Raw genomic sequence first — 27407 nt, 5'->3', positions numbered from 1 at the left:
TAAATGTTTTAACAGTGTTAACTTGCATGGTAAATTTTGTCAGTACAAAATTGTTTGAATATCCATGGTGACCATCATAAAGTGAAGCATTGATTATTTAATACAAGGAGTAAGTGCTTCTCTTTGGGGTGGTCAAAATGGTTCTATTGATCAATTAAGTGAAAGCTCTTTAGCATTTATTACATACACAGTGTTAAAAAGGTTATACATTATTTACCATTAAAATTCCTTAAAATAATGGCTCAGATCATAATCAACTAACATGATCTACTACATTTTTAAACATTGGTTATTTAGTAATATGTGAATGTCTTGTTTAAAGTCATTTAATATTTTATTTTAGATACTGTGGACACATTTTTAGAAATCCACTTATTCTTATGCAATTCCACTTCTTACCTGTTTTACCCGAACATCTCCTCGCTATAATCCCCCTGAAAACAAATTCTTTATTTTTAAATGTAATATTTTACAAGCGGACTTTTATATTAGCAACTGTTGCTCATTTCACAGAGATGTTCAGCAGCAACTCCATGAACAGCTGCCAGAAAGACACGTGACTTTCCCATCAAAATAAAAGTCCGCCTATAAAATATTACATTTAAAAAGAAAGAATTGGTTTTGAAAATGATTGTAGCGAGGTAAGGGTCAGGTAAGACTCTGTAAAGTGGAATTTCACTCTGCCACTAGTGTTTTTATAAGTAATGTTGATTAACTTACTGATTTAACAGAAAACTCACAATTTTACTGTGATGATAAACATAGTTTGAAAATATATAAATAAAAAAAATGTTAGCAAATTGCAGTATCTTTATCCACGCTGTTTTATTAAGCTTAGTTTTATTAAGAAATCCCAGTTAAAACCATTAGTGTGGAATAGCAAGTGTACCACAGTAATACAGTTCTGCTGTAACTATATTAATATATTTTAAATTCAGGACACACTTTACACATTTTCATTAACCCAAAATAACACCAAAATATTCGGTATTATGAAGGAAAATACATCAGAATAAGCGAATTTCAGAAAAATGGTCCACAATTCCAACAATCCATTATTTAATTACCATACCTTAGACATTATTACATATTACTAAATTACCAATGTTTCAAATGCAATAGATCTTGTTAATTAATGATGATCTGAGCCATTTGTTTAATTTATTTTAATGGTTAATAATGCCTAAGCTTGTCTTTTAAGATTTAATGAGGCATTACTCAACTATTTTACAGCGTTTATTACTGTTGTAAGTGTAACAGAGTAATAAAATACCTTTGTTTTAGATGAACTTTATAAAATGAGGCACTTTAATGCTGTTAAATGAAGTTTTGGCGGCCCCTGCTGTTTAGTGGTGAACTGCAGTTACGCTACGTTTGGTCTTTCTGAGCCACCGTACCTCAGCAGCGGTCTGTGTGTTCCTGTGCTGCGGGTAGGTGCAGAGCTCTGTGTTTTATAAATAAATAGTGGTTAAAAACATGTTCTAAGTTAAAAATACTGCTATTAATTCGAGTATAAGACAGATTAAAAAGTGTTTTTGTAGAGAATTCACTGATTTAGGTAATAGTTAAGAGTTTATGAGCTTATTTCTCTCTTCTCTGTTAGAAGTTCAGTGAGACTAACACGAGGCTCAGTTTTCGCTCCACTGTCTGTAGCTGTGCCAGCAGAATATCAGATAATCCTATTATTATTATTATTATTATTATTATTATTATTATTATTATTATTATTATTATTATTTATTAAGTATTAATGATACATTTTTATTTATTTACTCAGCTCGGTGTTAACTGCAGTAGTCACTCCAGTAAAACGGAAGTAAGAAAAGTACATATTGTCATCCAGGTATGTGTTTCATTCATATTTTAATATATTTCTGATCATGTTCAGTTGTATTTTTATGTTTGTGAAATGTGCTCATGTACATGTATTTTAATGTGTATTTTTGGGGGACAAGATTCTACTGGTAATGCAGAGACAATTTAAAATAACACTTTAAGAATTGTATTTTATATTTTATAGAAAATCATGTGTTAAGCCATACAGTAGGCGGTTTTATGTGTTGTTGCCATATATGCACTGGATCTGAGCAGCAGTGCATTTCTATGCTGCAGCTTAGTGTTAACCGCAGTAACCACTACAGTAAAAAGAAAATAAAAAAGTACATATTGTTAATTGATGTACACTTGTTGCAAATGTCATCTGTATTTTAAATATGTTGGTAAATCTATAAATGTCAAACAATATTAGGTAATGTTTAATAAAAGTAGCATAATAAACAAATTCATTATTTCATTCTCTGGTAGCATTTTTTTTATACTAGGGGAATAGACAGAATATTTTGATAAAGCACAAAACTGATTATCCCACCAAAAAAAAAAAAAAAAATGCCCAGCAACACTAGTATTAGTACAGATATTACAGTCAAGCTTCTTAAATCCACTGATTGTGTTTGTTAGGCTAGTATAAAACATGCTGTCAGTGGCTGAATTAATGTTTTAAGAATTGTTTTCTCAGTCAGAATATTATCATAAAGTACAAATGCTAAACTGTATTTCCCAGCAAAACTAGTTTTAATACAGACATTACAAACAACTCAAACAAGAACCTGATTTCAGTTTTGTGAGGCTACCAAAATATCCTAGAATAGAATAAGGTTCATTTTTGTTCAAAAACAGTTACTTAGCTGACAGGCTAAAGTTATCAGTGCTTTATTTTACCGGATAGCTAATGTCTAGCTAGGTAAAGTTACCGGCATTTTGTTTTTAAGTGGTAGCTAATGTTTGTTAGTTAGCTAAAGTTGCAAGCGTTTTATAACCGGTAGATAATGTTAGTTAGCTAGCTAAATTACCAGTGCTTTTTAAAAAAAACTAAGTAGCTAACGATAGCTGACTAGCTAATATTACCAGTGCTTTTTCAACTACGTAGCTAACGTTATCCAGGTAGTTAAAGTTACCAGCTTGTTTTAAACCTACTAGCTAACGTTAGATACCTAGTTAAAGTTGCCAGTCCTTTTTTAACCAAGTAGCTAATGTTAGCATTTTTTTTTTCTGGTATGTAAACACAGCTGCCCATACCTTCACTAAGTACTAGCGATTTTTGTGAGAATGATACTCACTGATTTTTTTTCTTAATTCAAGAATACACTACTGCAACAAAATGAATGTCATTTTGTTATTGTATACAATATAATATGGCACACCCTTAATTGAGATAATAAAAAAATAAGAATTTTATCAGATTTGTATCAGAAGTTAATGATCCAGAATATCATGATTCTAATAATGCACTCTGAATAGCTCCATATATCCAGGATTAAAGTAAAGTAAATGATACTGGACAGATATAGTCTCTAGTAGATATATAAAGGGAAATGAGAACAGTGTGAATTTTTCTTTTGCTAAAAACAGTAAAAATGTAGTACCCTGATGTAATAATTAGGGGTGGGTGATATGGCATGATATTTTAGGGTATAATATTGTTCACGATATTCAAAAATGTTGGTGATTATTATTGTGTATGGTACGATATGCACTGTAAAAAAAAAAAAAATGTCACTCCAACTTAAAATCATTAAGCAACTAATTTCCAGGCCTTTTTTAAATTAGCAAACCTTTATGGCTCATTTGTTCTCTGCACTTACAAAATTAAGTTGGTCTAACAAGTCTTAAATGTTAGCTACATCTAAATGATTGAATCACTTCAATATAGAATTTATCATAGATCTTTTATCATTATCTAATATTTTAAGTTGTCAATTTAATATATTTAGTCGAAGTCATTTAAAATGTATGCTAGGCTTGCCAACTTTAAAAATGTGTTTAAATTAGTTGCTAAAATACTTTTAGTTAGATTAATAAACTGAGAAGTGTTTGTTGTACGTCAACAGAAAACACTACTAAACTAAACATTTTATATATTAGAGTATTTTTTATATTTTAGTGTAAAATCACTTTTCTGCAGTTCACATAAGGCAGCTGCATACAAAATAAGGAAATAAAAAAGTAAAAACACAATAAACTGAAGAGTATTTAACTACATATTTTTCTATAAATGTTCATTTTAGGGCTGTCAATGTTAAAGCGTTAATGCACGCTATTAATTTGGAATCAGTAATGTGTTACTATTTTTTTAATGCAAGTTAATCAAGGCACCAGGTTCGAATCCCCGCTCATACAGCTTTGCCATCAAGCTGCCGGTGCTCAAAGGGAGCAAAATTGGCCCTGCCAATCGGGGAAAAAATATAAATAAAATTATAAAAAAAATAAAGTTAATTAAGGCTTTAAGTTTGACTTCCGCAGTAATCTGCCCCGCCCAACACACTGATTAGTTTTCTGGCTGAATTATTGAACAGCGTGCTCTTATGGTGTCCAGCAGTAACACTCAGATTCAGACTTCCAGCTCCGACCTGGTCAAAGATCTCTCTATCCCTCTGTCTCTTTGCCTCCTTCTCTCTCTCTCTCTCTCTCTCTCTCTCTCACACACAGACTGCGCTTCCTGCCCTCCTGCTCCTCATCCCTTAGATTTTTATACTCGTCAAATTAAGTTTGAATTCAGAAATCCACACAACCAAGTTTACAATCCAATTAATCATGCATTCTTTATTTCAGCAACCTACATTGATTTTATGTCCCCTTAAACATACAAGTATATACTATAATTTTAATTAATACCATTAATATACATATAATTGCATTTTACATTGAGTTCCACTGCCTGGCAACCGTCTGATTGACGAGACAACCTTGAGTAACAGTCAGAGCAACATCCAGCAGCTTAAGAAAACAGGGAGAGATATTGCGTTGCAGTGTTCTTCTGGAAGAATGGCTACTGAAGTTTAGCGCAGACATTCTCTATTGTCCTTCATGGTCCTCAATTTTCTACGCACTCTGTAGGACAAACAGGTTCCCCCGAACCCAGGCTTCTTGTCGAGAAGATGGTGTCAATAGCATTTTAGGACCATTTGATCAAATCCATATTTTCTAGTTTGAAGAGCAGTGCGAGGAGAGTCTCTTTGGTAGCAGTACACAGCACTAGACAGGAGAAGCCAAGCATGATAGATATTTTATTTATTGTAATATTAATTTCTGTACACTGAAAAAAAAAACATTCATTGGGTCAGCTTAACTGTTTAAGTTGTAAATATGTAACATTTCAAGTTTATTTCAAGTTTTGTTCACACAACAATAGTTTCATTTTATTTTAGTTTTTTTTTGGGGGGGGGGTGGGGTATTGTGGGCCTAAATAATTTAGTTTATTTAGTAGATATAGGTATTCTCAACATATTTAGCATATTTTTATAGAACTGCCAATACTGACATCATAATACCGCGACAGCACAAGAGTCAACTCTGTAGCTCCAAGCACTCCAACATACTGTGTGCACTTACAGTGCATCCGAGAAAGTATTCACAGCGCTTCACTTTTTCCACATTTTGTCACGTTACAGCCTTATTCCAAATTGTATTAAGTTAGTTCAAGGATTCAAGGAGATTTTGTTCGCATCACATGTGGTACATGAAGTGGAACGAAATTGTGACTTACAGCTTCCGGAAAGAAGCTGTTTCTGAGTCTGGTTGTTTTGCACTTGATGCTCCACAGCCTCCGGCCTGAGGGGAGTGGGACAAAAAGTGCGTGTGCTGGGTGGGTGGGCTCCTTCCTGATGCAGGTGGCCCTTTTCCTGCATCTGGAGGTGTAGATGTCTGTGGTGCTGGGAGGCTAACTCCAACAATCCTCTGTGCAGCCTTCACCACCCTCTGCAGAGCATTCCTGTCTGCAGCAGAGCAGCTTCCATGCCACACATTGATGCTGGAGCACACGACGCTCTCCACCACACATCTATAGAAGGAGGTGAGGACTACGCTCCCGAGTCCAGCTCGTCTCAGCCTCCTGAGGAAGTAGAGCCGCTGATGTGCCTTTCTGATATGCACACCCAAGTACCTGTAACTGTCGACAACTTCCACCGCAGATCCTCCAATGTGCAGGGGGAGTTGGGCATGCTGGCCCCTTCTGAAGTCCACAATAATCTCCTTCGTCTTCTTTACGTTGATGCAGAGGTTGTTTTTTCTGCACCAATGCTCCAGGTGTTCCACCTCCTGCCTGTAGCTGGACTCCTCTCTGTTCGTGATGCATCCAACCACTGCCGTGTCGTCCGCAAACTTCACAATATGACAGCCTGGATGGAGAGGTGAGCAGTCATATGTGAGCAGTGTAAACAGGACGGGGCTCAGCACACAGCCCTGATCCTGACTAGTATGCCAGTTCCAGCTGCTAAAAAAACATCCCCATAGCATAATGCAGCCACCACCATGCTTGACTGTAGGGATGGTATTAGCCTTGTGATAAGCAGTGCCTTGTTTTCCCCCAAACATGACGCCTGGCGTCACACCAAAAGTTTAATCTTTGTCTCATCAGACCAGAGAATTTTGTTTCTCATGGTCTGAGAGTCCTTCAGGTGCCTTTTGGCAAATTCCAAACAGGCTGCCTTGTGCCTTTTACTAAGGCCACTCTGCCATACAGGCCTGATTGGTGGATTGCTGCAGAGATGGTTGTCCTTCTGCAAGGTTCTCCTCTCTCCACAGAGGAATGCTGGAGCATTCTTGGTCACCTTCCTGACCAAGGCCCTTATCTCTGATCGCTCAATTTAGACGGTCCTGGTGCAATTCTGCCATTTATGAATGGTGGAGGCCATTCTGCTCATTGGGACCTTCAAAGCAGCAGAAATGTTTCTGTATCCTTTCCCAGATTTGTGCCTCGAGACAATTTTGTCTCTTGAGTTGTACTGGCTGTTCACTCAACTTGATAATATTAGTTCTTCTGACCAAAACATATAATCACTTTTCAGAGTGTGGCACATCCCTATGGCATTTGTAGTGGCGCAAAAAGGGGGTATTGAGCATTCAGCGAGGCATAGGGGCACTGCACTAGAGGGGGCGCCAAACCAAAGCCCCATATAAATTTGCGGAGCACGGTGGGAAAGTAATGACAGGACGCTGACTATTTTAAAACACATCCCCCCCCACCCCAGGACAAAAGTTCAGAAGCTTCGATTGGTAATGGAAAGATGTACCAGTATTTTTCTCCATATAGTGTAACTGATTAAGCTCATTTTTTGGTTAATTGATCTGCTTTTATTTTTAAATACATTTAAATTTGTCTTTGTTTTTTCCAGAAATTAAAATATTCCAGGGATTTCCAGGAATTTCTCCTAAAATTCATCACCACAACAAAAAGGATATTTAACTAAGAGCAATGTTAAACTGCTGAAAGAGGTGAAGCACAAGACATCCTGAAGAATCTCCAGAACACGCAGAAATTGTTTGATACGTTTAACAGATAAACAAAGCAAAGTCCCGACATGGAGAAACATCACCAGCGCATTCACACAGGAGAGAAACCGTATTACTGCTCAGACTGCGGGAAGAGTTTTATTACACAGAGTCAACTCAAAATTCACCAACGCATTCACACAAAAGAGAAACCGTATTACTGCTCTGACTGTGGGAAGAGTTTTAATCAAGAGGGTCATCTCAAACGACACCAGCGAATTCACACAGGAGAGAAACCATATTGCTGCTTAGACTGTGGAAAGACTTTTACTGAAAAGAGTGCTCTCAAAAAACACCAGCGCATTCACACAGGAGAGAAACCGTATCACTGCTCAGACTGTGGGAAGAGTTTTAATCGACAGAGTAATCTCAAAAAACACCAGCGCATTCACACAGGAGAGAAACCGTATCACTGCTCAGACTGTGGCAAGAGTTTTACTAAACAGAGTAAACTCAAAATACACCAGCGCATTCACACAGGAGAGAAACCGTATTACTGCTCAGACTGTGGCAAGAGTTTTAATCTACAGAGTAGTCTCAAAATACACCAGCGCATTCACACAGGAGAGAAACCGTATTACTGCTCAGACTGCGGGAAGAGTTTTATTACACAGAGTCAACTCAAAATTCACCAACGAATTCACACAGGAGAGAAACCGTATCACTGCTCAGACTGTGGGAAGAGTTTTAATCGACAGAGTAATCTCAAAAAACACCAGCGCATTCACACAGGAGAGAAACCGTATCACTGCTCAGACTGCGGGAAGAGTTTTATTACACAGAGTCAACTCAAAATTCACCAACGAATTCACACAGGAGAGAAACCGTATCACTGCTCAGACTGTGGGAAGAGTTTTAATCAACTGAATTATCTTAAAAATCACCAGCGCATTCACACAGGAGAGATAACTATCTCAGATGTTCCACTGCAATAAAAAGTGCAAATTCTAAATCGTTGACAGCCAAAGCACCTTATTCCACCCAGAATCTTCACTCTGTCACTTCACTCTGTCACTCTGACACATTCCACCAGAAACAATCATGAACTGAATTTAACAATGCCTTTGACAGGTTCAGCAAAATGAATCTTATCTGGGGATGTTGTTTAATGTATTCCATGCTATGTTTTTCCCAGACATGTGTATGTATAAAGACATGTAAAAAAAACCTAGAAACTCAGACTTAAGTAAAAGTACAAGTATATTTATTTGATTAGAATTTGAAGTGTTATTTAAGCTTCATACTTGTACTTGTGTTGCAAGTAGTTTTTCTACATATTTGAATCTAGTACTGAAAGCAAATTACAACTAATGTGTTATGTAGATATTATGGAAAGAACTCAAAAGTTTGAATATCATCTTGTTTATATTATTTCTAATGTTTATGTTTACTAATACTAATGTCTAATGCTAGTTTACAGTAACATCCTTTCTAGGACACTTCACTAATTTACAGGTTCTACATTAGCCTTTAGAACTAATAATATTTTACATTTAAAGAGTGTGGATTTAATAGTTCCAGGACATTTGTAGTTTAAAAATTTAGTATGCTTTGCCATAAGGAGGAATGAATAATTTGGTAAATGTATATTTCATTCCCAGCCTTAACAGATACTTATTTGTTTAAATGTAAACCTTTTCATTTTATTTTCTCCAATTCTGTTCATTTATTTACCTTGCAAATGTGTATTGTGTCACTCTGTTTAATGTTGTTCAAAAGGAGTCTTTGTTTTTGTTTGTTAAAATATAAAATGTAGTTTTTTTTTTTACCTTCCTGGAATTATGTGTTTTGTTTTGATTAATCAAATTTAATCATTAAGTGTTTTTTCTTAGAACATATGGTAGATTTCTGATGCTGTAATCCACAAAGTTGATCAAAGTTGGATACCTTTCCTTTGGGACAAGCAGTTAGCCAGGTCAAATTTTAAATTACTAATGAACCAATAAAAGTACATTCATGTAGGTTTCTCCTCCCACCAGTAAGAAGATTGAAGCCTCAGCAAAGACAACTTTTCTAGTATATGCAGATTTATGTGCTCTCTGTTTCATTTATGTGCGTTTCGCGCAAAGTATCGGACACAACTTAATATGTGGTGCTCACCACTTAGTACGTTGTGTTTACCACTTAGTGTATTCACTGGTCTGTACCTGACTTCACAGATTGCTATGTTGTGCTGTGCACATGCTCTGTGATCCTCCTTCCTTTCATCATGGAAAGGGGGGTTATGATTTTTTGGAGTCATGGCAGATGGCACAAAAAGAATGAAAGCAAATTAAAGACAATAAGATAAGGTTTTCTGTATATACAGTTATCAAAACCATATTATTTAGCTGCCATTTGTGATCTAATGTAGGCTGACCTATCCAGAACGATCCAGCTGACCTAACGCTAGCTAAGTTAGCCTAGCTCAGAAGGCTTGCATTGCTCTCTGTACAAAGTAAGGTAGGCTTGGGTAAAAGTAGCAGGTGTGTGTGTGTGTGTGTGCGTGCGCGCGTGCCAAAAAGCTTTTTCTACAAAATGATAATTACGTCCTACCTTGAACACTTCTAATACGAGGTAGCTAGCTAACTATCTAGCTCTCTATAATTAGCTCTGGGCTTTTAGCTACCTTTAGCTACCTAGCTAAATCATTCCACACTGAAATAAAGTAGTTAAAATTAGCTAGCCTAGCTAGCTAAAACATTTCGAACTGGAATAAAGTAGTTAACATTAGCTAATCTAGCTAAATCATTCCACACTCAAATAAAGTAGTTAAAATTAGTCAACCTAGCTAACTAAAACATTTCACACTTAAATAAAGTAGTTAACATTAGCTAACCTAGGGGCGCCGAGTGGTCCGAGCAGGAGGAGCAGGAGGTCGCCGGTTTGAACCCCAGCTCATGCAGCTTTGCCATCAAGCTGCCGGCGTCAGAGGGAGCAAAATTGGCCCTGCTCCCTCTGGGTGGGTAGATGGCGCTCTCTCCCCACATCACTCCTACGGGGATGTCTGCAGCACAGGGCGTCTGTGAGCTGATGTACTGGAGCCGAGCCGCTGCGCTTTCCTCCAAGCGCGCTGGCTGCTCGGTAATGCTGCATCAGCAGCAGCTCGAAAAGAAGCGGTGGCTGACTTCACATGAATCGGAGGAAGCATGTGCTAGTCTTCACCCTCCTGGTGTGTTGAGGTAACACTAGTGATAGGGGGAGTCCTAATGAATGGGTTGGGTAATTGGCCATGTAAATTGGGGAGAAAATGGGAAAAAATTAGAAATAAAATTATAAAAAAAAAAAAACATTAGCTAACCTAGCTAACTAAAACATTCCACACTGAAATTAAGTAGTTAACATTAGCTAACCTAGCTAGCTGAAACATTCCACTTTGAAATAAAGTAGTTAACATTAGCTAGCCTAGATAGCTAAAACATTTCGAACTAAAATAAAGTAGTTAACATTAGCTAACCTAGCTAGCTAAAACATTCCACTCTGAAATAAAGTAGTTAACATTAGCTAACCTAGCTAGCTAAAACATTCCACTCTGAAATAAAGTAGTTAACATTAGCTAACCTAGCTAGCTAAAACATTCCACTCTGAAATAAAGTAGTTAACATTAGCTAAACTAGCTAAATAATTCCACACTGAAATAAAGTAGTTAACATTAGCTAACCTAGCTAGCTAAAACATTCCACACTGAATTAAAGTAGTTAAAATTAGTTAGCCTAGCTAGCTAAAACATTTTGAACTGAAATAAAGTAGTTAACCTAGCTAGATAGCGTTAGATACTTGGTTTCAAAAAGCACTGGGCACATTGGCTAGCTAGATAACATTAGATACTTGGGTTAAAAAAAGCACTGGGAACATTGGCTAGCTAGATAACATTAGATACTTGGTTAAAAAAGCACTGGGAACATTGGCTAGCTAGATAACATTAGATGCTTGGTTAAAAAAGCACTAGGAACATTGGCTAGCTAGATAACATTAGATACTTGGGTTAAAAAAGCACTGGGAATATCAGCTAGCTAGATAACATTATATACTTGGTTAAAAAAGCACTAGGAACATTGGCTAGCTAGATAACATTAGATACTTGGGTTAAAAAAGCACTGGGAACATTAGCTCGCTAGATAACATTAGATACTTGGGTTAAAAATGCACTGGGAATATCAGCTAGCTAGATAACATTATATACTTGGTTAACAAAGCACTGGGCACATTGGCTAGCTAGATCACATTAGCTACTTGGTTAAAAAAGCACTGGGAACATTAGCTCGCTAGATAACATTAGATACTTGGGTTAAAAATGCACTGGGAACATTGGCTAGCTAGATAACATTAGATACTTGGTTACAAAAAGCATTGGGCACATTGGCTAGCTAGATAACATTAGATACTTGGTTAAAAAAAACACTGGGAACATTAGCTAGCTAGATAACATTAGATACTTGGGTTAAAAAGCACTGGGAACATTAGCTAGCTAGATAACATTAGATACTTGGGTTAAAAAAGCACTGGGAACATTAGCTAGCTAGATAACATTAGATACTTGGGTTAAAAAAGCACTGGGAACATTAGCTAGCTAGATAACGTTAGATACTTGTGTAGGACCTTAAAAATATCCTGTGTATTTGTATGATTTTCTTTGTTTTTCATTGTAAGTGTAAACGAACTCCATTTCCCATGTGCCTTTTCTGTTTCGCGGGTTTTTCCTGCTGGTTTCCTGTTCAGCTCAGCCAATCATACGAGTGAAAAGCTCGACAGACATTTTTCTATCCAATCCGCGCCGAGTAAGGGCGGGACTAAGAGGGAGAGTGTGAGTGTCTGTGGGTGTGTGTTGGAGGAGAAGGAGAGAGAAAGTGAGGAGAGAAGTTGTGTTTAGACTCTCCGGAGCGCTTTTATTTACTTGTTATCCGCTCTATAACACAGTTACAGTGCTATTGTACTGTATAGTGCTCTAAACCGCAGCGTTCAGTTCAGTTTTACTGCGGAACCTCTGAAGAGGCAGTTCAGCCGGACTGTGGAGTAAAGGCGCTTCTCCGCGGACTGAGAGCTGCTGCTGCTGCTGCTGAGTTTCCTCGCGCCTGTCTGCAGCAGCTCGGCCGGACCTCGCGTGTGAGTTGAACACGGAGGGTGTTCTGATCTTCCCGGCGCTCGTGCACTGCGTCGTCTCCCGCTGTGAGTGCTGGGGACTGCTGCGTTCTGACCGGGAGCACCGGGAACCGGGAGTCTGTTGTCATGGCTACTGAGGACGCCACCTCCGCGAGCTCTGTGTGAACCGTGAGTAACGAATCAACTGACTCGGTTGACTCATTCGATTCACTTCCGCTGACTGAGTGGAGTTATAAGTGCACCAACGTACTGGGCCCCAACAAAATTGGAGGTGTGTTTTCTCAGTTCAGTGTTTAATATTAATTGTTTAAACCAAGGGTTGTTTTATTTGGGTATTTTATTTTACTTTGTTTTTATTAACAAGAGTTTAAACAAATATGAGGGAAATAAAATGAGATTAACTACTTACATAAATGCATTAAACATTGGGGTCAATTTGACCCCTTTCAAACATAATAGGCGGATTAAGTGACTCAAGCAACCAGGGGTGTTTGTTTTATTTCCACGCAGAACCTGATATAATCTGGCCCAAATAGTCTCAACATCAGTAACTTCTTCTTGTAATGTGTACAAAAATTCTGTCTAAATTGGCTACTATTTTGTAGTAAAATGAGAATGCTTGCTGGACGCATTTGAACAAGTTTTTACCATCATATTAACAAATAAACTCAAACAAATGCTTTGTATCTTATAATTATTAGTTTAAAATTTTTATTTGCATATGAATTTTCAAATGCTTTTACAAGTGTGAAGTACCCTTCTATACAGAAATCAGGATGGTCCATTGTGATGTCAGAGAGTGATTTTACAGGGAGGAGCTGTGAATGATCTTAATTTATGGACACTGTATTATGAACAGTAACAGTAACACTACAGCATTAATAATCAGCATCTTACATGCAGATAACTGATGGTGATTATTTAACAGCTCATGAGTGCTTGTTTCCCTCTGCTCCGCTCCTAAACTGTAGCTAAAGTGGTAAAAGTTAAATTTACCTAAAATAATACAAATATATCTCCTCTTCTAATAAACTTTAATCTCAAAGCGAACTTTTTTTATTGTTGAGTGGCCCTAAAACGCTGTGGTACATGTGCAAACATACTTAAACATTCTGATTGGGGATGTAATCGGGTACAGGTGTTTACAAGGCTGTTATTCTTGTTTGTATCGGATTATTTATAGGATTATCCACCTCATCCGATTGGACAGAAATATTCGAAATGGCCTCAATCGGACTATTCTATTCTATTATTCTATTCAGTCCTTATAAAGGCACCAAACAGGTGTCAGACTGATTATTATGAGTGACAAAAGGTGGCCTCCTTCTAGTGGCTGGAGGACCACCAGCACCCCCTTACACTATGGACTTTGACTGGGATAAAAGTACAGAAGCTTTTATGGTAAATGAAGATGTCCCAGTAGTTTTATCAGTATAGTGTAACTGATTTAGGCAGTTCTCTTCAGTTAATTGACCTGCTTTTATTGTAATATACAACTGCACTTTTCTTTGTGTTTTCCAGAAATGAAATTATTCTCCTGAAATTCATCACGAACAACCAGGATATTTAACTAAGAGCAATGTTAAACTGCTGAAAGAGGTGAAGCACAAGCCGTCCAGAAGAATCTCCAGAACACGCAGAAATTGTTTGCTACGTTTAACAGACAAATGAAGCCAAGTCCCGACATGGAGCAACATCAGCACTCTGTCAAGAGTTTTACTAAACAGAGTGATCTCAAAAAACACCAGCACATTCACACAGGAGAGAAACCGTATCAATGCTCAGACTGTGGGAAGAGTTTTAATCTACAGAGTACTCTCAAAATACACCAGCGCATTCACACAGGAGAGAAACCGTATCACTGCTCAGACTGTGGGAAGAGTTTTAATCAACATATTCATCTCAAAAATCACCAGCACATTCACACAGGAGAGAAACCGTATCACTGTTTAGACTGTGGAAGGAGATTTACTGCACAGAGTCATCTCAAAATTCACCAGCGCATTCACACAGGAGAGAAACCGTATCACTGCTCAGACTGTGGAAAGAGTTTTACTACACAGAGTAATCTCAAACTGCATCAGCGCATTCACACAGGAGAGAAACCGTATCTCTGCTCAGTCTGTGGGAAGAGTTTTACCGAACAGAGTACTCTCAAAAACCACCAGCGCATTCACACAGGAGAGAAACCGTATTACTGCTCAGACTGTGGGAAGAGTTTTACTCAACAGAGTAATCTCCAAAATCACCAGCGCATTCACACAGGAGAGAAACCATATTACTGCTCAGAATGTGGGAGGAGTTTTACTCAACAGAGTAATCTCCAAAATCACCAGCGCATTCACACAGGAGAGAAAACTCCATCTCAAATCAGTTTCAAGGCAATTAAAAGCACCAATTGTAAGTCTTTCAGACAGAACACCTTATCCTACACAAATGTTTCACTTTGTCACTTGGGACACGTTCCACCAGAAACAAACATGAGCTGAATTTAACAATGGATTTTACAGGTTCAGCAAAATGAATCTTACCCAGGGATGATGTTTATTGAATTCCATTTTATGTTTTCTTATATGTTCGATATTCCAGAACATTCTTCGTGAGACAGAGCTCAGTTTTAGGGTAGTTACAATTACTGAAGAATGGAAAAAAACTTAGTCTTTAAAATTTAGATGTGATAGTTAGAGTAGGATTCTTAGCTGACAACTAAACGTTTAGGACCAAATCTTCAGAGCTTATGATTTGAATGCTTTTAATCTCCTTTCTAGTTTATGCAGATTAGATTATTTCTATTCATTTCTAGTATCTCTGTTTTCACTCTGTGGAATCTGTCCTCAGTTCCCCAGGCTTAGCATAGCGTAGCTTAATGCTATTAACTGCTAGGCCCATCTGTATGAAAGAAGAAGTGAAAACACCAGCTGAGAAACTCCAGAGAGTGCTCCCAAAAGTGAGACCGGAGGAGAATCCAGACCCCACAGAGAGGCCAACAAAATCCTTGTTCTCATTTGTCTATGGTTCAGTCAGTCTGATTAAAAATCTGTTATCTGTTAGGGATATTTGGTTGTGTTGTTTTACTCAAGTTTCACACTCTTTTTCTTATTAGATATCATATGTTGCTTAAGGTTTTTTAGTCTCCAAAGTTACTAAGAATATCCAATTTATTTAGTTTGATTGTTTTTATCCAGTACCAAATATTATCTTTGTATTGCTTTACCTCTATATTTACTCATATGTCTGTGTGTTTCAATAGAAAAGACTTTTATATTGAAATATCCACTCAAGAAATGGTTGATAACCTCTCTGTGACCTGATGGATCTTCAGAACCTCTTATGTTATTATTTGTAAGTACTAACAGGCAGCCAAATGAGAATTCCAAAAATGTAGTTACCCTCAGCATACCAAGATACAGAGCATTTAGCAGATGCTCCCAAAGGTTTACAATGCTAGTAAGTCTATAAAATCTATATTTATATAGCACTTTTCCAGAGCAACTTGTGTGTTACCGATTACAATAAATATATAAAAATAGATAAAACTGTCATGCCTGACTTTGTCAATCTGCCTGCTCCTGAAGCCTCTCTGCCTAAAGACTCAGTTTCCCAGCAGCCTCAGAACTACAGGTCCTTCTCAAAAAATTTGCATATTGTGATAAAGTTCATTCTTTTCCATAATGAAATGATAAAAAATAGAATATCATGAAAAGGTTCTCTAAACAAACCTAATTACCTGAATCAACGAATTAACTCTAAACACCTGCAAAAGATTCCTGAGGCTTTTAAAAACTCCCAGCCTGGTTCATTACTCAAAACCGCAATCATGGGTAAGACTGCCGACCTGACTGCTGTCCAGAAGGCCATCACTGACGCCCTCAAGCAAGAGGGTAAGACACAGAAAGACATTTCTGAACGAATAGGCTGTTCCCAGAGTGCTGTATCAAGGCGCCTCAGTGGGAAGGAAAAAGTGTGGCAGAAAACGCTGCACAACGAGAAGAGGTGACCGGACCCTGAGGAAGATTGTGGAGAAGGGCTGATTTCAGACCTTGGGGGACTTGCGGAAGCAGTGGACTGAGTCTGGAGTAGAAACATCTAGAGCCACTGTGCACAGGCGTGTGCAGGAAATGGGCTACAGGTGTCGCATTCCCCAGGTCAAGCCACTTTTGAACCAGAAGCAGCGGCAGAAGCGCCTGACCTGGGCTGGAGTCTGGAGGAAGACTGGGGAGAAGGAAATGCCAAAATGCCTGAAGTCCAGTGTCAAGTACCCACAGTCAGTGATGGTCTGGGGTGCCATGTCAGCTGCTGGTGTTGGTCCATTGTGTTTTATCAAGGGCGGGATCAATGCGGCTAGCTATCAGGAGATTTTGGAGCACTTCATGCTTCCATCTGCTGAAAAGCTTTATGGAGATGAAGTTTTCATTTTTCAGCAGGACCTGGCACTTGCTCACAGTGCCTAAACCACTGGTAAATGGTTTACTGACCGTGGTATTACTGTGCTCAACTGGCCTGCCAGCTCTCCTGACCTGAACCCCATAGAGAATCTGTGGGATATTGTGAAGAGAAAGCTGAGATATGCAAGACCCGACACTCTGGATGAGCTTAAGGCCGCTATCGAAGCATCCTGGGCCTCTAGAACACCTCAGCAGTGCCACAGGCTGATTGCCTCCATGCCACGCCGCACTGAAGCAGTCAATTCTGCAAAAGGATTCCCGACCAAGTTTTAAGTGCATAACTGAACATAATTATTTGAAGGTTGACTCTTTTTGTATTAAAAACACTTTTCTTTTATTGGTCGGGTAAAATATGCAATTTTTTTAGATAGGGATTTTTGTTTTTTCTTTACTTTTTTGCCAAAACCATCAATATTAAAACAATAAAAGGCTTGAAGTACTTCAGTTGTGTGTAATGAATCTAAAATATATGAAAGTCTAATGTTTCTGTACATTACTGAAAATAATGAACTTTATCACAATATGCTATTTTTTTTAGAAGGACCTGTATGTTGGTCTTTCAAAAGTAGTGAAAAATTTAAAAAAGTTGTAACTTTTTTTTTTTTTTTTGAAAAACGAGTGATTAGGATTTTGTTTTAATAATTGTTATTTTGGACAATTATTAGTTTGGATAATTATTATTTTGGATATTAATAGGATAATTAAACATGCACTGGATCAAATTGACCCAAAAAATGAAAAATGAACATAGGATGGTTAAGGCATGAAGCCACAGGAAAATAAAGGACAAAATGCCAAATAATGAATATGACCAATTTACAGATTCACAAAGAAGCGTCTATTTCATGAAATCAGTCTAACCGATCCACAGACATAAACAGATTCAAACTGTTCAGCTGTTCCGTTTGTGAAGTCAGTTCCAAATCAGAACCACTAATAATAGGTAATGAGTTTATAGCACTTACAGAATTCTTTTTGGTAGATACTACAGCAGACACTAAAATTAAAGTATTGCCTACAATACTATGCAGTCTATTATCAAATTACACATTATATTCATTTAATTAAGCAGACATTTAAAAAAAAACAGTGTATTTAATTTACTATTATTACTATTTTATTGTTTTACTGCAATATTTTACAATAAAAATGAATAAACAGTAAAGCATTCTCTGTATGTGATTTACACACAAAATTAACATCAACAAAACATAACTTTATATTTTTAATGTAAAACAACACAACCACAGCATTAACAGCTCAGCCAATAATCTTACATGGGGCCACACACTGCACACTCCACACACTGCACACACCACACACACACATACCTGGAATACCATACCAATTGCCTTGCAACCCCTTAACAACCACCTGACATAACATAGAAATCAACTTGCAACACCTCTGAAACCATCTAGGATATGATCATTTAAATTTGTACATTTCAAATTGTCGATTTAACACTTTAATTCTGACAGAACAACTTTGACAGAACAGAGCAATCACATTTGAACTTTGTTTTTTACATTTCAGGATCTAGTGTTTTCACTTCTGTAACCTGTTGTCCCTTAGCTGTAACTGACAGGTCCACTGGCAGCCTTTTAATTAGCTCATCAGCCTCTTCAGGTAAGAGCCCTGGGGGTACACTCAGCTCCTCCAGATCTTTTGTTAGAAGGAGAACATTGCCATCATCAGACTCTGCCACTCCAACAACTGTGATGCTTCTTCTTTCATGTTCCTCTTCAGTTTCCTGTAGTATATTCATTTAAGAAGTTTGAACATTAGAAATGGCGGGTATGTACTGGACACACATACAGTAAAAGGCACAATTTTTACATTTACTCACGTTACTGTAATTGAGTAGATTTTGAGTAATTTGTCATTTTTTAAGTAGATTTACTTTTACTTAATTACATTTTGACACAAGTAATTTACTTCGCTACATTGAAAAACTCCTCTTTACTGAGTAAAAAAATAAAATGCTGGGAAAAAAACTGTCTGAACTATTAAAAAAAAGTGATTCAATTAAATTAAAATAGCCGAATTAATTTTATGAGTTTAGGCTTGAAACCTAGAATGGTTCTTAAAGAATGAGCCAAACTCGCATGCAGCTAAACGTGGGTAATCTAGGTTCAAAAAGTAAAAATCCATCCCAGGATTTCGCTCCCCTTGCCTGGCTGGCTCTGGAGCTAACTTAGTTCAACCTAATCCATGGGATGGAGTTTTAATTTCTGGACCTGGATTACCCACGTTTAGCTGCATGTGAGTTTGGCTCATTCTCTAAGAACCATTCTAGGTTTCAAGCTGGCTAGGACAGCGTTGAGAGTAGGTAACACTGGCATTAAAAAGCTTCTACTTTATTGTCTTAACGTGCCCTGGCCCACCCGCGGGCCAGAAAAATGTCATAAATAATACCTGGCTGTGTTTATGAATAATTATAGGATCAACACACAATATGCAATATATTGAAGCTTAGAATCTCTGCTTTTCTGTTATCTAGCAGATTTAGCTGTATTTCCTTTTAGAAAATTTAGGGCGAAATATGTCTATTTATTAAAATATTACTTATAATTTGCATATTTGCTTTTTACGTACGTCCATATTTGATTCAATGTGGACATGTTACACATCATTCCAAATGCCTGACTCTCAGGATTATGGAACAGCCAACCATTTCACTGTACAGTTCCTTAATAAGAGCCTAAAGAGTGTTAGACTGTTTTATACAGTTTTACAGCAGCTTGTGTAATTTATCCCCCTGGGTAACTAGAGCTCTTCTAGTTGCTTAGATTTTGCTGCTTCAAAATCGCTCCAAATAAGTAAATCCATCTGTCCATTCTACAGTAATCCTCATTTTTGTCAAAGCAGTGCTTATAATATCGAATTTAACGCTTTAGGTTTGGCTGGATTTACAGCTTACTAATGCACATGCGCAGAATCAACAGAGTCTTCTCTGAAGAAAGACATGTGAATCAGCCAATCAGGTGCCGCGTTAGGCGGAGACAGATCTGTGGCAGGGTTTGTAACCCAACACTGTCACTAAGCAGATATATAGAATACAGAAACGCATTCTTTACTGCAAAATAAGTTATAAAATGTTTTTGTTCTTTTAAGTTTTCAGTCCTTTGGAGGAAGAAAGGAGTATCTCAGGAGCAGATCACTATAATATCTAACCAGTGGAAGAGAGCAGTTTATACACACATATAAATCTTTCATTTAAAAAAAAAAAATAGAAAATCTGAAAAGCACCTGTATTTTTTTCTTGTTTTTACCATATTTTGAATATTACATGTTCACTTGTATATTTTAGGTGTTTTCAATAAATTTTGTAATATTAATTGATAAAATTAAAATTCTCTGAATAATTTAATATTAGCGTAAAAATCATTAAAATCCCTTTTAAACAACACTGAACTAAACTGGAGACATATCAAACTGCCTAGGTTAGCTAAGACGTTAGCTGAGCTGCACTACGTTACGTGCTTAACCTGCGTCCATAAATAGAGTTTACCTTTCTGAAAGTCTTGGTGGTGAGAGAAATGCCTCATAATGTTCGGTGTGTTTATTTTCCACCGATTTTATCACACATAGTTTGCGCTGAGTTTTGTTCTTCATGGCAGCGCAGCTGAACTTTTCTCAGCAGTGTTTTACGATTAGCGGGAGAGGCGCTGTGTTAATCAGCTGTGTAGCCTGGGGACTGTGTGCGCAGCTCAGGGGAACTGGTGTCCTGTCGAGTTACGCTACCCATCGATATGTGCTTCTTTATGGCACTGCGCATGCGCCAACCAACATTCTTTTTTGTATGATTTCATGTTTTTAATAATAATTCCTTAAGTTTTTATTGGGAACTTAACAATCTGCTTGAATGTTTAAAAAAAAAACGTAAATAGCAGTTAAAGCATAGCAATGCCAAGTTTAAAAAAAATAATTCTGATAAAACTGTAAAACTATAAAAATACGGTTTATAGTCACCTACATAATTAAAGGTAACTATGTAACTTTTACTGCAAGTATATTTTAAATTGAGTACTTTTTTACTTTTACTCGAGTATCAACACGGGCCGTGCCCGCTCCTATGCTCATTAGACTCCTAGTCTGAGTTTTGCTGCGCAGCGGGCCGTGCCCGCTCTTATACCCTTTTGGACTCGTAGTCCGCGTTTTGCTACGACGGCGTCCAGAAGTTGTGCCCCTCAAAGGTTTAATGTATTGGTAGTCTGCAGTGTTTTCTCATGCTGATCAAGTCAACGTTATGCTTATCGTACGCTTATAAATAAGCTCACCCAGTTTATTCAAATGTATATAAAGTACCTAATAAATGTATGCTACCATAACATGAGTGCAACTAACTATATATAATACACATGTACCCAGCAAATAACACTTAAATCTTGAACACCTCATTTAAGCCTGTTTATAACGGTTTTCCTTCCAGAATACGTGAACCAGGTAAAGGATCCTCCTGTGGCTAATTATATCTTTTCATATTTTTGGGAGAGGCTCCGGCCCCTCCCGGGCTATTACAGAAACATCCAGAAGTTTCAAATCAGCTTCTTAGTGAGTCACTGGACGTTTGATCATTTTGAAGACCCATTTGCCAGAGTTTCCACTACATATATGCAAGACTCCGCTGTCAAGAAGCTGTTTGGAGTAGTGGAAGCACAAGAAATTGAGAATTTCCAGTCTGCATGCTATAAAGGACAAGGACCCGCTCATGTCCTTGCTGTTAGATCTGAGTGCATTGGATTTTTAAAGGACATTGTTGATGGTGATATTTTGAAATCGCATCCATTGTTCTCTGTTTGACCCAATGCCCTACAGCTGATACTGTATACTGATGAAATCTTTGAAAATTTACTTTATTTCATTAATTTAGTTAAAAACGTGAAACTCATATTATATAGATGTATTAAACACAGAGTGATCTATTTTAAGCATTTATTTATTTTATTGTTGATGATGATTTTGGCTTACAGACAATGAAACCCCAAAAATCAGTGTCTCGGAAAATTAGAATATTATATAAAACCAATTGGTACTTTTGGCAGTGTGGGCAGTGTGCCAAGTCCTGCTGGAAAATGAAATCCACATCTCCATAAAAGCTGTCAGCAGAGGGAAGCATGACGTGCTGTAAGATTTTGTAAGACAACACTGCACTGACTTTAGACTTGATAATAAAACACAGTGGATCAACACCAGCAGATGACATGTCTCTCCAGAGGGTTTTAATACGGCTTTAAAACTTTTACTGATATGTGGGGCGAGGAGTCTGAGGTGAGCGCTGTATACGTGTGTGTGCTGAAGTATAGACCTGTAAAAAAAAAAAAAAAAAAAACGCAGCGGTGAAAGTGTAAAATGCACTCTTTCGGTTCTAATTCAGGAACCATGCATCCGATAGGAAATGCAGGTAAATATGATCGATAACTGATATTTTAAGATTTAAATCGGCATATTGGGTGTCCATATTGAATCTATAATTATTCAGAAACACAGATAGATATTTGGTTAGCGTTCGGCTCGGTTAGCATTCGGTTTGGTTAGTGTTCGGCTCGGTTAGCATTCGGTTTGGTTAACGTTCGGCTCGGTTAGCGTTCGGCTCGGTTAGCAGGTTTGTTTGTTTAAATTTGCTGTTTGAGCAGAAAGGCAGGCTGCTGCAGTACCAGCACTTTGCTATGCTGCACCGTTTTGTCTGTATGTTCTACCCGCGCTGTTTACTCGCTATTGCTTTCTCCCGTATATCAAACCCGGAAATGGTATCAATACCCGTTGCCAATACTGATACTGTGTGTATGTGCCAGTATTGGTGCCGATACGTTATCGATGCAACCCTAACTATAAGCATATGAATACAAGTTAAACGCATGTTACTATACCATTGGAAGTAAATGTATCCCTTTTAAGCCTTAAAAAATCTGTTTCTTTCTTAATTTCAATCTGAAATTGACTATTATGTTTCACTTCAACCCAAATTCATTTCACACTGGATTTCCCCTTTTGGGCGACTTTGAGTACTTAACAAATAATAACATAAGATAATCTCAGGCCTATAGGTTTCATGTCAAACATATATTGAGAAAACACAATGAGACTGCAGATCTGCAATATAAAAACCTTTTATTAAAACACCAAGTTGAGTAAATATAGAGGTGAAGCAATACAAAGATAATTGTTGGTACTGGATAAAAACTATTAAGAAACTAAATGATTTGGATATTCTTTGTAAATTTGAAGAATAAAAAACCTTCAGCAACATATAATATTCAATAAGGGAATGATAAGAGAGTATAAAACTTGACTAATACAATGCAACCAAATATCCATCTTTATCCCTCTATAGTAACAGATTTTTAATCAGAGTGACTGAATCATAGACAAATGAGAACACCATCAGAGGGAGTGAATTAGGCTGCAACCTTACTGCGCTACACAAGTTTGGAGTGGGTTGATTTCAGTATGGGAACTACGGCTAGAGTGTGTTATTTAACCTCTGGAAAGGATTTTGTTGGCCTCTCTGCGGGGGTCTGGATGCTCCTCCAGTCCCCTTCTCCTTTCATATGATGGGCCTTAGTTTAAAAGCATTAAGCTAAGCTCTACTACTCTACTAAACTGAAGACGGCTTCCACAGAGTGAAAACAGAGATACTAGAAATAAATGGAAATAATCAATTCTGCATATACTAGAAAAGAGAATATTTCTTATTATGCAAAATATATATTCTCATTATGCAAAAGCACACCTCAGGTGCTTACAGAAATGGCTTCTTTCGCATCACTCTCCCATACAGCTTCTCCTTGTGCAAAGTGCGCTGTATTGTTGACCGATGCACAGTGACACCATCTGCAGCAAGATGATGCTGCAGCTCTTTGGAGGTGGTCTGTGGATTGTCCTTGACTGTTCTCACCATTCTTCTTCTCTGCCTTTCTGATATTTTTCTTGGCCTGCCACTTCTGTACTTAACAAGAACTGTCCCTGTGGTCTTCCATTTCCTTACTATGTTCCTCACAGTGGAAACTGACAGGTTAAATCTCTGAGACAACTTTTTGTCTCCTTCCCCTGAACAACTATGTTGAACAATCTTTGTTTTTAGATCATTTGAGAGTTGTTTTGATGAGCCCATGATGCCACTCTTCAGAGGAGATTCAAATAGGAGAACAACTTGCAATTGGCCACCTTAAATACCTTTTCTCATGATTGGATACACCTGGCTATGAAGTTCAAAGCTCAATGAGATTACAAACCAATTTTGTGCTTCAGTAAGTCAGTAAAAAGTAGTTAGGAGTATTCAAATCAATAAAATGATAAGGGTGCTCATACTTTTGCACCGGTCAAATTGTGGTTTAATGCATATTGCACATTTTCAATCCTGAAATATTACTGTGTTCATCAGTTATTAGATATATCAAACTGAAATGGCTGTTGCAAACACCCAAATATTTAGAACTAAAAATTATTAAGATTATTAGGGGTGCCCAAACTTTTTCATATGACTGTATATAGTTGTTGCTGGGCACAACAGTTTCAGACAATGTCCTTATTTTATTACACAGTACTATAACCTACTAATAGTTCCACTAGTTTATAATGAAGTCCCTGAAGTTACTGAATTTTAAGCTTTAGTGTGTCATATGTCTGGGATTTTAACAGGGTTAAATGAAATATCAAAGTATTTATTTGTGTATATATACCATTCATTTGTTGACAGTCCTCCCAGAATGACGCAAGAGCCTGAGGACAGCAACAATTGGACACCGCCTGTCTGTCAAAGTAAGATCGCATTAGAAAATGCGAACAATGCTGAAACAAAACATGGCTGCTGTATACCATAGTACATACACATCAATCAATTGTGAAATTTCATAAACTTAAGAGGGTCTCTGACTTACACATTATTGAAAGTTTCAAAAATGGTTACAATGCTCCTTTCCAGGCCCACATTCACAAAGATAGAGGATGCTACCACTCAGTTTTCAAATTCCAATGGATACCTTTTGAAGATAAAAGCACTACTGAACTGAAATATGCTGTAAGAAAAAAGCAGAGTTAAAGAGTTAACGTCTATTTAGTTAATTCTGATTAAACATATAAATGTGCTAAATGTTTTTTTCCCCAGCATCAAACCCACCAATACGCAGTCAGTGGGTGGATTTTAGAACAATGTCCTCCTATCAAAGCAAGGTTATAGGTTTACAGTAAAATAAACATTCTGTAATTTACAAACACATACGAACACATGATGTGTACTTACTGAAGACATATTGTTTCTCTAGCGTCACAGCCACAATATGAGCCGCCGACTGGTCTCACATCTTCACCTCTCGGTAGGACATGTACCTGAAAGTTTAATTTTTTTACTTGTTAACCTGGCAGTTACAAATATTGACCAGAAGCAGTGCAATAACCCTGACCCTAGTTACAAATACACTAGGTCTTTATATTATATAGTTGTTGCTGAAGTCCCTGAAGATATTGAATTTTAAGCCATAGTGGTGTCATATGCCTGGGATTTTAACAGGGTTAAATGAAATATATCATTAAATTGTTCATAGGCCAAAATTCTTGAACAGTGAGGCAACGGCCTGAGGAGGCCAACAATTGGAGACTGCCTGGGTGTCAAAGTAAGACTGCATTACAAAGGGAGTACAATGCCAACAAAAGAACATGGCTTGCATACCTAAATCATGTCTGCTCTGTTATTATTGAAATCATGTTAATTGAAGGAACTCTATACTGTTTACAACAATTCAAAAGATAAATTACCGTGGGCAATCAATATTTATAAGTTCTATTCACTGCTCAGAGAAGAAAAGGATTGAATTAGATTTTATGAGGGTGCTATAAGTATAAGAAAATCTGATAATTTACAGCCATGCTATTGCATTGACTCTAATTATTGCATGTTTTTACTACTTTTTAAGCATCAAGAGCTCATAGCTCAGGACGTTTAATACCCTCCCAGTGCACCCGTATGTTTTCAACAACATTATTCTAAATAAATACAATTTCACTAAACATACCTGCTGAAATATATCCATGTATATAATTAAATGAATATTCATTAAAAATATATATATGTTATGCATGTTGTATATGTCACGCAGCCTGACTCTCCTTCCACACCTCTGGACTCCACTCCCCAGAATCCTTTGGGTTATGACGTCACCGTCAGTCGCTCGCCGTCGCCCAATCACGTTACGCTCCGGCGCTCAGACTCACCTGTGTTCTGAGGAAGATCCGGGTTATGCTCTCTGTTTTTCTGTATTTAAGGTCGCACTGTGTAATGTATCTTCGCGAGGTATTGTCGACTTATGTTGCGTACTAAGCGGTTTCTTCCTGTTCTTTGTTATTGCCTTCTCGTTACGACCCTGTTTTCGGATTACCGGTTAATGTCTTTTGTTTTGCCCTTATTGGATTTGATGTTTGGTTGGACTGTTTCTCGGTTACGAACTCGGACTGTTTATACGACTGCGTCTTCTGTCTTTGGTGAGATCTTTGTTTACCTGGCTATACTGTTAGCTGCATTTGCTTGCCTGTCTGTAAATAAACCTGTGAGTACATTCTACTCGGCGTGCGTCACTCCTCACTACCTGCCGTTACATAATACCTCGCCTTATAAAAGAGCGATGGCTGAGTTTAATAACCTACAGCAGGCAGTCGGGAATCAGGGGAGGGTTCTCGAGCAGCATAGCCAGCTTTTTGAGAGCATTACTCACACGGTTACTGCTCTTAGTACTCAGCAGTCGGAACAACACTCCCAGCTAGCTCAGATTACCACTAGCCTCCAGGGTATCGCTGCTCAGCTCGCCCAGCTGAGCGTGGCTAACCCCGTTAGCTTAGCTTCTGCTAGCTCGCCTCCGGTTAGCTCTTTCACCCAGCCAGCAACCGCTTTTCCGGTGAGTAAACCTGATAAATATGACGGTGCTCCGGATTCTTGTAGGGGTTTTTTGTTACAAATATCGCTATTTTTTGCTAATTCTGCGGTTGGTTCCGATTCAGCGCGAATTTCATTTTTTATTTCGCGTCTCACCGGTAAAGCCCTAGAATGGGCTACTGCTGTTTGGCCTAGTATGGAGAGAGCTACATACGAACACTTTCTCAAGGAGTTTAAGTTAGTTTTTGATCACCCTCATTATGGTCAATCTCAGGGGGAGTTATTGGTTAAATTACGTCAGGAAAATCGTTCTGTGTCTGATTATGCTTTAGAATTCCGTACACTGGCTGCTGGTAGTGGGTGGAATGAACCGGCTTTACGGGTCATGTTTCGCAATGGGCTCAGGGCTGATGTATTAGCTGAATTAGCCTGTAAGGATGATGGACTTCCCTTGGATGAACTTATTTCTCTGGCCATTAGACTGGATCAATTGAAACAAGGCGCTGTAATGAATCGTAAAACTACTACTCCACGCATGTCGGGATATGTGTCACGTGTTTCTGCATCAACTCGATCAGTGGTCTCCAGTCACAGCAACGAGGAACCTATGCAAGTGGATGCTACTCGATTGTCCAGAGAGGAACGTTTGCGACGATTTCAAGCTGGATTGTGTTTCTATTGTGGCGGAG

At 37.8% G+C, this 27407-nt stretch overlaps 4 protein-coding genes and 1 long non-coding RNA gene across 10 annotated transcripts in view; 4 read left to right on the top strand and 1 right to left on the bottom strand.

The window, feature by feature from the left end:
- Positions 1-27407, top strand: part of LOC125801169 (zinc finger protein 585A-like) — a 418011-nt gene that overhangs the window by 123923 nt on the left and 266681 nt on the right. The window lies entirely within an intron of this gene.
- Positions 1-27407, top strand: part of LOC125801216 (uncharacterized) — a 201941-nt gene that overhangs the window by 429 nt on the left and 174105 nt on the right. The gene's annotated exons all lie outside the window — the stretch shown is intronic.
- Positions 1270-9287, top strand: LOC111188990 (zinc finger protein 239-like). Of its 5 annotated transcripts, XM_049478065.1 has the most exons (4): positions 1271-1430; positions 1778-1843; positions 5742-6185; positions 7170-9287. In XM_049478065.1, exon 4 carries the CDS (start codon positions 7356-7358, stop codon positions 8259-8261), a length of 906 nt encoding a protein of 301 aa, XP_049334022.1. In that variant the 5' UTR covers positions 1271-1430; positions 1778-1843; positions 5742-6185; positions 7170-7355; the 3' UTR covers positions 8262-9287. The 5 variants fall into 5 exon arrangements, with proteins under 5 accessions (XP_049334025.1, XP_049334022.1, XP_049334024.1 ...); XM_049478068.1 differs by lacking the exon at positions 5742-6185 and having other exon boundaries at positions 1270-1430; positions 7334-9287; XM_049478067.1 differs by lacking the exon at positions 5742-6185.
- LOC125801456 (zinc finger protein 239-like) lies at positions 12118-15941 on the top strand. Its single transcript, XM_049478219.1, has 2 exons — positions 12118-12573; positions 13927-15941. The coding sequence occupies exon 2, from the start codon at positions 14073-14075 to the stop codon at positions 14892-14894; it is 822 nt and encodes a 273-aa protein (XP_049334176.1). The 5' UTR covers positions 12118-12573; positions 13927-14072; the 3' UTR covers positions 14895-15941.
- LOC125801600 (uncharacterized) lies at positions 18225-25885 on the bottom strand. 2 transcript variants are annotated; one of them, XR_007438804.1, is made up of 3 exons: positions 24734-25885; positions 24536-24606; positions 18225-18603 (listed from the first exon to the last, which is right to left on the bottom strand). It is a non-coding gene; the product is annotated as an uncharacterized LOC125801600 (long non-coding RNA). The 2 variants fall into 2 exon arrangements; XR_007438803.1 differs by having other exon boundaries at positions 25096-25885.

The sequence above is a fragment of the Astyanax mexicanus genome, chromosome 4, assembly GCF_023375975.1.
Source record: "Astyanax mexicanus isolate ESR-SI-001 chromosome 4, AstMex3_surface, whole genome shotgun sequence".
Classification (NCBI taxonomy): Eukaryota; Metazoa; Chordata; class Actinopteri; order Characiformes; family Acestrorhamphidae; genus Astyanax; species Astyanax mexicanus.
The sequence above is the reverse complement of the archived record's forward strand: the minus strand, read 5'-3'. Positions and strand labels throughout refer to the sequence as shown.